General features: G+C 52.2%; 1 protein-coding gene across 1 annotated transcript in view; it reads right to left on the reverse strand.

The window, feature by feature from the left end:
- CPSF1 (cleavage and polyadenylation specific factor 1) overlaps positions 1-12413 on the reverse strand; it is an 88312-nt gene that overhangs the window by 22953 nt on the left and 52946 nt on the right. The window contains exons 19-21 of the mRNA XM_073556531.1: positions 3608-3749; positions 1426-1604; positions 1215-1348 (exon numbers count right to left, since the gene is read on the reverse strand). Coding sequence (XP_073412632.1) covers positions 1215-1348; positions 1426-1604; positions 3608-3749 — 455 coding nt within the window. The remainder of the gene's footprint in view (positions 1-1214; positions 1349-1425; positions 1605-3607; positions 3750-12413) is intronic.

A 12413-nucleotide genomic window follows, 5' to 3' on the forward strand; every position in this document is an offset into this window, starting at 1 on the left:
GGGTACAGAGGACATTACCAACTAAGCAGAGGATAACTGTCACACGGGGGGCCGGTACAGAGGAAATCTACAACTCAGCAGAGGATAACTGCCACACGGGGGCCGGTCCAGAGGACATGACCAACTCAGCAGAGGATAACTGTCACACGGGGGGCCGGTATAGAGGAAGTCTACAACTCAGCAGAGGATAACCGTCACACGGGGGGCCGGTACAGAGGACGTGACCCGCTCAGCAGAGGATAACCATCACTCGGGGGGCCGGTAGAAAGAACGTAACCCGCTCAGCAGAGGATAACTGTCACACGGGGGGCCGGTACAAAGGACGTGACCTGCTCAGCAGAGGATAACCATCACTCGGGGGGGGCCAGTACAGAGGACGTGACCCGCTCAGCAGAGGATAACCATCACTCGGGGGGGCCAGTACAGGGGACGTGACCCGCCCAGCAGAGGATAACCATCACACGGGGGGCCGGTACAGAGGACGTGACCCGCTCAGCAGAGGATAACCGTCACACGGAGGGCCGGTACAGAGGACGTGACCCGCTCAGCAGAGGATAACCATCACTCGGGGGGGCCAGTACAAAGGACATGACCAGCTCAGCAGAGGATAACCATCACACGGTGGGCCGGTACAAAGGACGTGACCTGCTCAGCAGAGGATAACCATCACTCGGGGGGGCCGGTACAGGGGACGTGACCAGCTCAGCAGAGGATAACCATCACTCGGGGGGCCGGTACAGGGGACGTGACCCGCCCAGCAGAGGATAACCATCACACGGGGGGCCGGTACAAAGGACGTGACCTGCTCAGCAGAGGATAACCGTCACACGGAGGGCCGGTAAAGAGGACGTGACCCGCTCAGCAGAGGATAACCATCACTCGGGGGGGCCGGTACAGGGGACGTGACCCGCCCAGCAGAGGATAACCATCACACGGGGGGCCGGTACAGAGGACGTGACCCGCTCAGCAGAGGATAACCATCACTCGGGGGGGCTAGTACAAAGGACGTGACCAGCTCAGCAGAGGATAACCGTCACACGGGGGGCCGGTACAGGGGATGTGACCCGCCCAGCAAAGGACAACCGTTACACGGGGGGGGACAGAGGACGTGACCCGCTCAGCAGAGGATAACCATCACACGGGGGGGCGGTACAGAGGACATGACCCATTCAGCAGAGGATAAGCGTCACTCGGGGGGGCGACACCGGACTCACCTCATGTCCTGGATTACGCTGTCCTCCGCCATGCTCAGGTTGCCACTCTCTTCCTTGGCCTGTGATGCCCGGGTCTCGGTGGTGAACATGCCGCTGACATCACGGTACACGCACAGAGCAATGACCTTAGATTGCTGCAGACGAAAGAGGAGGCACCTGTATCAGGCTGTGACTGGACGGCGTGATGGCAGAAGGCACCGTGGTTACTCACGTAGTGCAGGCAGGGCTTCTGCAGGGTCAGTCTGTGGGTTTTGCCTCCATATGTGTCGCCCTTCAGTTGGAACATGGACACCTGGCCTTCTGCACTGAGGATCACCACGTAGGGATCGGCCACGGCACAATACACGATGGGGGAGCCCAGGTCCACGGGGATGATCTGCAGCTGATTGACTGCAAGCAAGACAGGGAGGATAAAGCATCCGGAAGCCAGCTGAGCGGTGCCCTCACTAGGGCCGGAATCATCGGACACCACAGACTGATGGCTCCAGCCACAGTCACCCCCCCCCTCCTTGCTGGCTGTGGTATATTCCATATGTACAGGTGATCTCTGCAGCAGAGGCTTCGCTGTATTCCCCCCTCCTCGCTGGCTGTGGTATATTCCATATGTACAGGTGATCTCTGCAGCAGAGGCTTCGCTGTATTCCCCCCCCCCCTTGCTGGCTGTGGTATATTGCATATGTACAGGTGATCTCAGCAGCAGAGACTTCGCTGTACTCCCCCCCCCCCCCCCCCCCCCCCTCGCTGGCTGTGGTATATTGCATATGTACAGGTTATCTCAGCAGCAGAGGCTTCGCTGTATTCCCCCCTCGTCGTTGGCTGTGGTATATTGCATATGTACAGGTGATCTCTGCAGCAGAGGCTTAGCTGAACCCCCCCCCCCCCCTCGCTGGCTGTGGTATATTCCATATGCACAGGCTTCACTGTACCCCCCCCCCTCGCTGGCTGTGGTATATTCCATATGTACAGGTGATCTCAGCAGCAGGGCCTTCGCTGTATTCCCCCCTCGTCGTTGGCTGTGGTATATTGCATATGTACAGGTGATCTCTGCAGCAGAGGCTTCGCTGTACCCCCCCCCCCCCCCCTTGCTGGCTGTGGTATATTCCATATGTACAGGTGATCTCTGCAGCAGAGGCTTCGCTGTACCCCTCCCCCTTGCTGGCTGTGGTATATTCCATATGTACAGGTGATCTCTGCAGCAGAGGCTTCGCTGTACCCCCCCCCCCCTTGCTGGCTGTGGTATATTCCATATGTACAGGTGATCTCTGCAGCAGAGGCTTCGCTGCATTCCCCCCTCCTCGTTGGCTGTGGTATATTCCATATGTACAGGTGATCTCTGCAGCAGAGGCTTCGCTGCATTCCCCCCTCCTCGTTGGCTGTGGTATATTCCATATGTACAGGTGATCTCTGCAGCAGAGGCTTCGCTGTACCCCACCTCCTCGCTGGCTGTGGTATATTGCATATGTACAGGTGATCTCTGCAGCAGAGGCTTCGCTGTATTCCCCCCCCCCCTCGCTAGCTGTGGTACATTGCATATGTACAGGTGATCTCTGCAGCAGAGGCTTCGCTGTACCCCCCCCCCCCTCGCTAGCTGTGGTATATTGCATATGTACAGGTGATCTCTGCAGCAGAGGCTTCGCTGTATTCCCCCCTCCTCGCTAGCTGTGGTATATTCCATATGTACAGGTGATCTCTGCAGCAGAGGCTTTGCTGTATTCCCCCCTCCTCGCTAGCTGTGGTATATTCCATATGTACAGGTGATCTCTGCAGCAGAGGCTTCGCTGTATTCCCCCCTCCTCGCTGGCTGTGGTATATTGCATATGTACAGGTGATCTCTGCAGCAGAGGCTTCGCTGTATTCCCCCCTCCTCGCTAGCTGTGGTATATTCCATATGTACAGGTGATCTCTGCAGCAGAGGCTTTGCTGTATTCCCCCATCCTCGCTGGCTGAGGTATATTGCATATGTACAGGTGATCTGTGCAGCAGAGGCTTCGCTGTACCCCCCCCCCCCTCGCTGGCTGAGGTATATTGCATATGTACAGGTGATCTCTGCAGCAGAGGCTTCGCTGTACCCCCCCCCCCCCTCGCTGGCTGTGGTATATTGCATATGTACAGGTGATCTCTGCAGCAGAGGCTTCGCTGCATTCCCCCCTCCTCACTGGCTGTGGTATATTCCATATGTACAGGTGATCTGTGCAGCAGAGGCTTTCGCTTCATACCCCCCCTCCTCGCTGGCTGTGGTATATTCCATATGTACAGGTTATCACAGCAGCAGAGGCTTCGCTGTATTCCCCCCTCCTCACTGGCTGTGGTATATTGCATATGTACAGGTGATCTCTGCAGCAGAGGCTTCGCTTCATACCCCCCATGCTGACAGTACTGATGCACGCACTCACCCCCCTCCAGCAGACGGATCCCCTGCGGTGACACCTGAACGATGTACTTATTGTCCCCGATGTTCCCGGCGTACACAGTCGGGCCTTGGGTGACAAAACCACTTGTGTCCAGCTCCATGATCTCCTGCCCGGTCTGAAGAATCTAAAAGATGAAGAACAAAGAAAAGAATAAAAAAAAAGAAAATGACATCAGTAATGTAACATGAGTGTAAGCCATCATTCACATGACTCACACTACACAAGGGGCAGAGCCTCTATGTACCCACACTACAGGACTCGGCAGGAGAGGGCACCCCCCCCCCCCCCCCCCCCCGAGAGGACAACTCGGGAGGAGAGGGCACCCCCCCACGAGACGACTACGGAGGAGGGCGCCCTCAGACTACAGGGGGTCATTCCTGACACTACACAAAGGGCAGAGCCTCTATGTACCCACACTACAGGACTCGGGAGGAGAGGGCACACCCCCCTCCCCGAGAAGACAACTCGGGGGGAGAGGGCACCCCCCCACGAGACGACTACGGAGGAGAGGGCGCCCTCAGACTATAGGGGGTCATTCCTGACACTTAAAGGGCAGAGCCTCTATGTACCCACACTACAGGACTCGGCAGGAGAGGGCACCCCCCCCCCCCCCGAGAGGACAACTTGGGAGGAGAGGGCACCCCCCGAGAGGACAACTCGGGAGGAGAGGGCACCCCCCCACGAGACGACTACGGAGGAGAGGACGCCTTCTGAGACTACAGGGGGTCATTCCTGACACTAAACAAAGGCAGAGCCTCTATGTACCCACACTACAGGACTCGGCAGGAGAGGGCACCCCCCACGAGACTACGGAGGAGAGGGCTCCCCCCCCCCCCCCCCCCCGAGACTACAGGGGGGCATTACTGACACATCAGCCTGAGAGTCTGAGCTTTAGAGCCTGAACCTTTGTGTCCGGGATGGAATTTAATATTTCAGGTGCTCGCCTCTAATGAGCTGACCGGCAAGTCACTGACCGACGGATTCCATATTACGATCTAGGCCATCCTGGAATCCTGAGCCCAGGACCCGGCGTATAAAAGATGGCGACACAACGGGAAGGTGCCGACATGTGGGGTCGGCCTGAGCTGGATGTGATCCAGAAACTTCTCCTACCCTCGAGGAAACAGAAGAATCACTGGAGACGTTTCAGGATTTGTTATTTCTCCATTTTTATTTTAGCCCAGTTTTGATTATTTTTCTCTTTTTACCTTTACTTCTAAGCTCTGTATTTTTTTTATATTAAAGATTAAACTTTAATGTTTGGTCCTTGTCTGCTGTACAGAATCTCCACCCGCTGTATATGTGAGGCACTCCTCACCCCGTGTGGTGATTAGCAGCGGCACGTCACGAAATGGGGGGTGGCACATCACGTCACGGGTGAGGGGGGGCGGCGCTTCAAGTCACGGGGGGGGGGGGGGGGCGCGTTACGTCACGTTGCAGCTTATAGCTGAGGTTTGGAGCTAGTATGAGTGCGAGAATACAGATGGCCTCAGGAGATCGGCTCCCAGGAGTAAGCAGCACAAGAGCCCAGATTAATAACCACCATCTGACACAGAGAGCGGAAGGGGTCATTAAAGTGCCCTGTGATCAGGATTGTGCTCAGTGACTACAGACAGTGTCAGGTCGGGGCCGATATACTGATTACACTGACACCTGTGATCAGGATTGTGCTCAGTGACTACAGACAGTGTCAGGTCGGTGCCGTTATACTGATTACACTGACACCTGTGATCAGGATTGTGCTCAGTGACTACAGACAGTCAGGTCGGCTCCGTTATACTGATTACACTGACACCTGTGATCAGGATTGTGCTCAGTGACTACAGACAGTGTCAGGTCGGGGCCGATATACTGGTTACACTGACACCTGTGATCAGGATTGTGCTCAGTGACTACAGACAGTGTCAGGTCGGGGCCGATATACTGATTACACTGACACCTGTGATCAAGATTGTGCCCAGTGACTATACACAGTGTAAGGTCGGGGCCGTTATACCGATTACACTGACACCTGTGATCAGGATTGTGCTCAGTGACTACAGACAGTGTCAGGTCGGGGCCGATATACTGATTACACTGACACCTGTGATCAGGATTGTGCTCATTGACTACAGACAGTGTCAGGTCGGGGCCGATATACTGATTACACTGACACCTGTGATCAGGATTGTGCTCAGTGACTACAGACAGTGTCAGGTCGGTGCCGTTATACTGATTACACTGACACCTGTGATCAGGATTGTGCTCAGTGACTACAGACAGTCAGGTCGGCTCCGTTATACTGATTACACTGACACCTGTGATCAGGATTGTGCTCAGTGACTACAGACAGTGTCAGGTCGGGGCCGATATACTGGTTACACTGACACCTGTGATCAGGATTGTGCTCAGTGACTACAGACAGTGTCAGGTCGGTGCCGTTATACTGATTACACTGACACCTGTGATCAGGATTGTGCTCAGTGACTACAGACAGTCAGGTCGGCTCCGTTATACTGATTACACTGACACCTGTGATCAGGATTGTGCTCAGTGACTACAGACAGTGTCCGGTCGGGGCCGATATACTGGTTACACTGACACCTGTGATCAGGATTGTGCTCAGTGACTACAGACAGTGTCAGGTCGGGGCCGATATACTGATTACACTGACACCTGTGATCAAGATTGTGCCCAGTGACTATACACAGTGTCAGGTCGGGGCCGTTATACCGATTACACTGACACCTGTGATCAAGATTGTGCCCAGTGACTATACACAGTGTCAGGTCGGGGCCGATATACTGATTACACTGACACCTGTGATCAGGATTGTGCTCAGTGACTACAGTGTCAGGTCTGTGCCGTTATACTGATTACACTGACACCTGTGATGAGGATTGTGCTCAGTGACTACAGACAGTGTCAGGTCGGGGCCGATATACTGATTACACTGACACCTGTGATCAGGATTGTACTCAGTGACTTCACACAGTGTCAGGTCGGCCCGTTATACTGATTACACTGACACCTGTGATCAGGATTGTGCTCAGTGACTACAGACAGTGTCAGGTCGGCGCCGTTATACTGATTACACTGACACCTGTGATCAGGATTGTGCTCAGTGACTACAGACAGTGTCAGGTCGGGGCAGTTATACTGATTACACCGACACCTGTGATCAGGATTGTGCTCAGTGACTACAGACAGTGTCAGGTCGGCGCCGTTATACTGATTACACTGACACCTGTGATCAGGATTGTGCTCAGTAACTACAGACAGTGTCAGGTCGGTGCCGTTATACCGATTACACTGACACCTGTGATCAGAATTGTGCTCAGTGACTACAGTGTCAGGTCGGCGCCGTTATACTGATTACACTGATACCTGTGATCAGGATTGTGCTCAGTGACTACACACAGTGTCAGGTCAGCGCCGTTATACTGATTACACTGACACCTGTGATCAGGATTGTGCTCAGTGACTACAGACAGTGTCAGGTCAGTGCCGTTATACTGATTACACTGACACCTGTGATCAGGATTGTGCTCAGTAACTACAGACAGTGCCAGGTCGGCCCGTTATACTGATTACACTGACACCTGTGATCAGGATTGTGCCCAGTCACTATACACAGTGTCAGGTCGGGGCCGTTATACCGATTACACTGACACCTGTGATCAGGATTGTGCTCAGTGACTACAGACCGTGTCAGGTCAGTGCCGTTATACAGATTACACTGACACCTGTGATCAGGATTGTGCTCAGTGACTACAGTGTCAGGTCAGCGCCGTTATACTGATACCTGTGATCAGGATTGTGCTCAGTGACTACACACAGTGTCAGGTCAGCGCCGTTATACTGATTACACTGACACCTGTGATCAGGATTGTGCTCAGTGACTACAGACAGTGTCAGGTCAGCACCGTTACACTGATTACACTGACACATGTGATCAGGATTGTACTCACTAACTACAGACCGTGTCAGGTCAGCACCGTTACACTGATTACACTGACACCTGTGATCAGGATTGTACTCACTAACTACAGACCGTGTCAGGTCAGCACCGTTACACTGATTACACTGATACCTGTGATCAGGATTGTGCTCAGTGACTACAGACAGTGTCAGGTCGGCCCGTTATACTGATTACACTGATACCTGTGATCAGGATTGTGCTCAGTGACTACAGACAGTGTCAGGTCGGCCCGTTATACTGATTAAACTGACACCTGTGATCAGGATTGTGCTCAGTGACTACAGTGTCAGGTCGGCGCCGTTATACTGATTACACTGACACCTGTGATCAGGATTGTGATCAGTGACTACAGACAGTGTCAGGTCGGCGCCGTTATACTGATTACACTGACACCTGTGATCAGGATTGTGCTCAGTGACTACAGACAGTGTCAGGTCGGGGCCGTTATACTGATTACACTGACACCTGTGATCAGGATTGTGCTCAGTGACTACAGACAGTGTCAGGTCGGCGCCGTTATACTGATTACACTGACACCTGTGATCAGGATTGTGCTCAGTAACTACAGTGTCAGGTCGGCGCCGTTATACTGATTACACTGATACCTGTGATCAGGATTGTGCTCAGTGACTACACACAGTGTCAGGTCAGCGCCGTTATACTGATTATACTGACACCTGTGATCAGGATTGTGCTCAGTGACTACAGACAGTGTCAGGTCGGGGCCGTTATACTGATTACACTGACACCTGTGATCAGGATGGTGCTCAGTGACTACACACAGTGTCAGGTCAGCACCGTTACACTGATTACACTGACACCTGTGATCAGGATTGTGCTCAGTGACTACAGACAGTGTCAGGTCGGGGCCGTTATACTGATTACACTGACACCTGTGATCAGGATTGTGCTCAGTGACTACAGACCGTGTCAGGTCAGTGCCGTTATACTGATTACACTGATACCTGTGATCAGGATTGTGCTCAGTGACTACAGACCGTGTCAGGTCAGTGCCGTTATACTGATTACACTGATACCTGTGATCAGGATTGTGCTCAGTAACTACAGACAGTGTCAGGTCGGGGCCGTTATACTGATTACACTGACACCTGTGATCAGGATTGTGCTCAGTAACTACAGACAGTGCCAGGTCGGCCCGTTATACTGATTACACTGACACCTGTGATCAGGATTGTGCCCAGTGACTATACACAGTGTCAGGTCGGGGCCGTTATACCGATTACACTGACACCTGTGATCAGGATTGTGCTCAGTAACTACAGACAGTGCCAGGTCGGCCCGTTATACTGATTACACTGACACCTGTGATCAGGATTGTGCCCAGTGACTATACACAGTGTCAGGTCGGGGCCGTTATACCGATTACACTGACACCTGTGATCAGGATTGTGCTCAGTGACTACAGACCGTGTCAGGTCAGTGCCGTTATACAGATTACACTGACACCTGTGATCAGGATTGTGCTCAGTGACTACAGTGTCAGGTCAGCGCCGTTATACTGATACCTGTGATCAGGATTGTGCTCAGTGACTACACACAGTGTCAGGTCAGCGCCGTTATACTGATTACACTGACACCTGTGATCAGGATTGTGCTCAGTGACTACAGACAGTGTCAGGTCAGCACCGTTACACTGATTACACTGACACATGTGATCAGGATTGTACTCACTAACTACAGACCGTGTCAGGTCAGCACCGTTACACTGATTACACTGACACCTGTGATCAGGATTGTACTCACTAACTACAGACCGTGTCAGGTCAGCACCGTTACACTGATTACACTGACACCTGTGATCAGGATTGTGCTCAGTGACTACAGACGGTGTCAGGTCGGCCCGTTATACTGATTACACTGATACCTGTGATCAGGATTGTGCTCAGTGACTACAGACAGTGTCAGGTCGGGGCCATTATACCGATTACACTGACACCTGTGATCAGGATTGTGCTCAGTGACTACAGACAGTGTCAGGTCGGCCCGTTATACTGATTACACTGATACCTGTGATCAGGATTGTGCTCAGTGACTACAGACAGTGTCAGGTCGGCCCGTTATACTGATTACACTGACACCTGTGATCAGGATTGTGCTCAGTGACTACAGACAGTGTCAGGTCGGCCCTTAATACTGATTACACTGACACCTGTGATCAGGATTGTGCTCAGTGACTACAGTGTCAGGTCGGCGCCGTTATACTGATTACACTGACACCTGTGATCAGGATTGTGATCAGTGACTACAGACAGTGTCAGGTCGGCGCCGTTATACTGATTACACTGACACCTGTGATCAGGATTGTGCTCAGTGACTACAGACAGTGTCAGGTCGGGGCCGTTATACTGATTACACTGACACCTGTGATCAGGATTGTGCTCAGTGACTACAGACAGTGTCAGGTCGGCGCCGTTATACTGATTACACTGACACCTGTGATCAGGATTGTGCTCAGTAACTACAGTGTCAGGTCGGCGCCGTTATACTGATTACACTGATACCTGTGATCAGGATTGTGCTCAGTGACTACACACAGTGTCAGGTCAGCGCCGTTATACTGATTATACTGACACCTGTGATCAGGATTGTGCTCAGTGACTACAGACAGTGTCAGGTCGGGGCCGTTATACTGATTACACTGACACCTGTGATCAGGATGGTGCTCAGTGACTACACACAGTGTCAGGTCAGCACCGTTACACTGATTACACTGACACCTGTGATCAGGATTGTGCTCAGTGACTACAGACAGTGTCAGGTCGGGGCCGTTATACTGATTACACTGACACCTGTGATCAGGATTGTGCTCAGTGACTACAGACCGTGTCAGGTCAGTGCCGTTATACTGATTACACTGATACCTGTGATCAGGATTGTGCTCAGTGACTACAGACCGTGTCAGGTCAGTGCCGTTATACTGATTACACTGATACCTGTGATCAGGATTGTGCTCAGTAACTACAGACAGTGTCAGGTCGGGGCCGTTATACTGATTACACTGACACCTGTGATCAGGATTGTGCTCAGTAACTACAGACAGTGCCAGGTCGGCCCGTTATACTGATTACACTGACACCTGTGATCAGGATTGTGCCCAGTGACTATACACAGTGTCAGGTCGGGGACGTTATACCGATTACACTGACACCTGTGATCAGGATTGTGCTCAGTAACTACAGACAGTGTCAGGTCAGCGCCGTTATACTGATTACACTGATACCTGTGATCAGGATTGTGCTCAGTGACTACACACAGTGTCAGGTCAGCGCCGTTATACTGATTACACTGACACCTGTGATCAGGATTGTGCTCAGTGACTACAGACAGTGTCAGGTCAGCACCGTTACACTGATTACACTGACACCTGTGATCAGGATTGTACTCACTAACTACAGACCGTGTCAGGTCAGCACCGTTACACTGATTACACTGACACCTGTGATCAGGATTGTGCTCAGTGACTACAGACCGTGTCAGGTCGGCCCGTTATACTGATTACACTGATACCTGTCAGCAGGATTGTGCTCAGTAACTACAGACAGTGTCAGGTCGGCCCGTTATACTGATTACACTGACACCTGTGATCAGGATTGTGCTCAGTGACTACAGTGTCAGGTCGGCGCCGTTATACTGATTACACTGATACCTGTGATCAGGATTGTGCTCAGTGACTACACACAGTGTCAGGTCGGCCCGTTATACTGATTACACTGATACCTGTGATCAGGATTGTGCTCAGTGACTACAGACAGTGTCAGGTCGGCCCGTTATACTGGTTACACTGATACCTGTGATCAGGATTGTGCCCAGTGACTATACACAGTGTCAGGTCGGGGCCGTTATACCGATTACACTGACACCTGTGATCAGGATTGTGCCCAGTGACTATACACAGTGTCAGGTGGGCGCCATTATACTGATTACACTGACACCTGTGATCAGGATTGTGCCCAGTGACTATACACAGTGTCAGATCGGGGCCGTTATACTGATTACACTGACACCTGTGATCAGGATTGTGCCCAGTGACTACAGAGTCAGGTCAGCGCCGTTATACTGATTACACTGACACCTGTGATCAGGATTGTGCCCAGTGACTATACACAGTGTCAGGTCGGCGCCGTTATACTGATTACACTGATACCCGTGATCAGGATTGTGCTCAGTAACTACAGAGTCAGGTCAGCGCCGTTATACTGATTACACTGATACCTGTGATCAGGATTGTGCTCAGTAACTAAAGACAGTTTCAGGTCGGCCCGTTATACTGATTACACTGACACCTGTGATCAGGATTGTGCTCAGTGACTACAGACAGTGTGAGGTCGGCCCGTTATACTGATTACACTGATACCTGTGATCAGGATTGTGCTCAGTGACTACAGACAGTGTCAGGTCGGGGCCATTATACCGATTACACTGACACCTGTGATCAGGATTGTGCTCAGTGACTACAGACAGTGTCAGGTCGGCCCGTTATACTGATTACACTGATACCTGTGATCAGGATTGTGCTCAGTGACTACAGACAGTGTCAGGTCGGGGCCATTATACCTATTACACTGACACCTGTGATCAGGATTGTGCTCAGTGACTACAGACAGTGTCAGGTCAGCCCGTTATACTGATTACACTGATACCTGTGATCAGGATTGTGCTCAGTGACTACAGACAGTGTCAGGTCGGCCCGTTATACTGATTACACTGACACCTGTGATCAGGATTGTGCTCAGTGACTACAGTGTCAGGTCGGCGCCGTTATACTGATTACACTGACACCTGTGATCAGGATTGTGATCAGTGACT

The sequence above is a fragment of the Dendrobates tinctorius genome, unplaced genomic scaffold, assembly GCF_039654945.1.
Source record: "Dendrobates tinctorius isolate UK_male_01 unplaced genomic scaffold, ASM3965494v1 ptg000235l, whole genome shotgun sequence".
In the NCBI taxonomy this organism is placed as follows: Eukaryota; Metazoa; Chordata; class Amphibia; order Anura; family Dendrobatidae; genus Dendrobates; species Dendrobates tinctorius.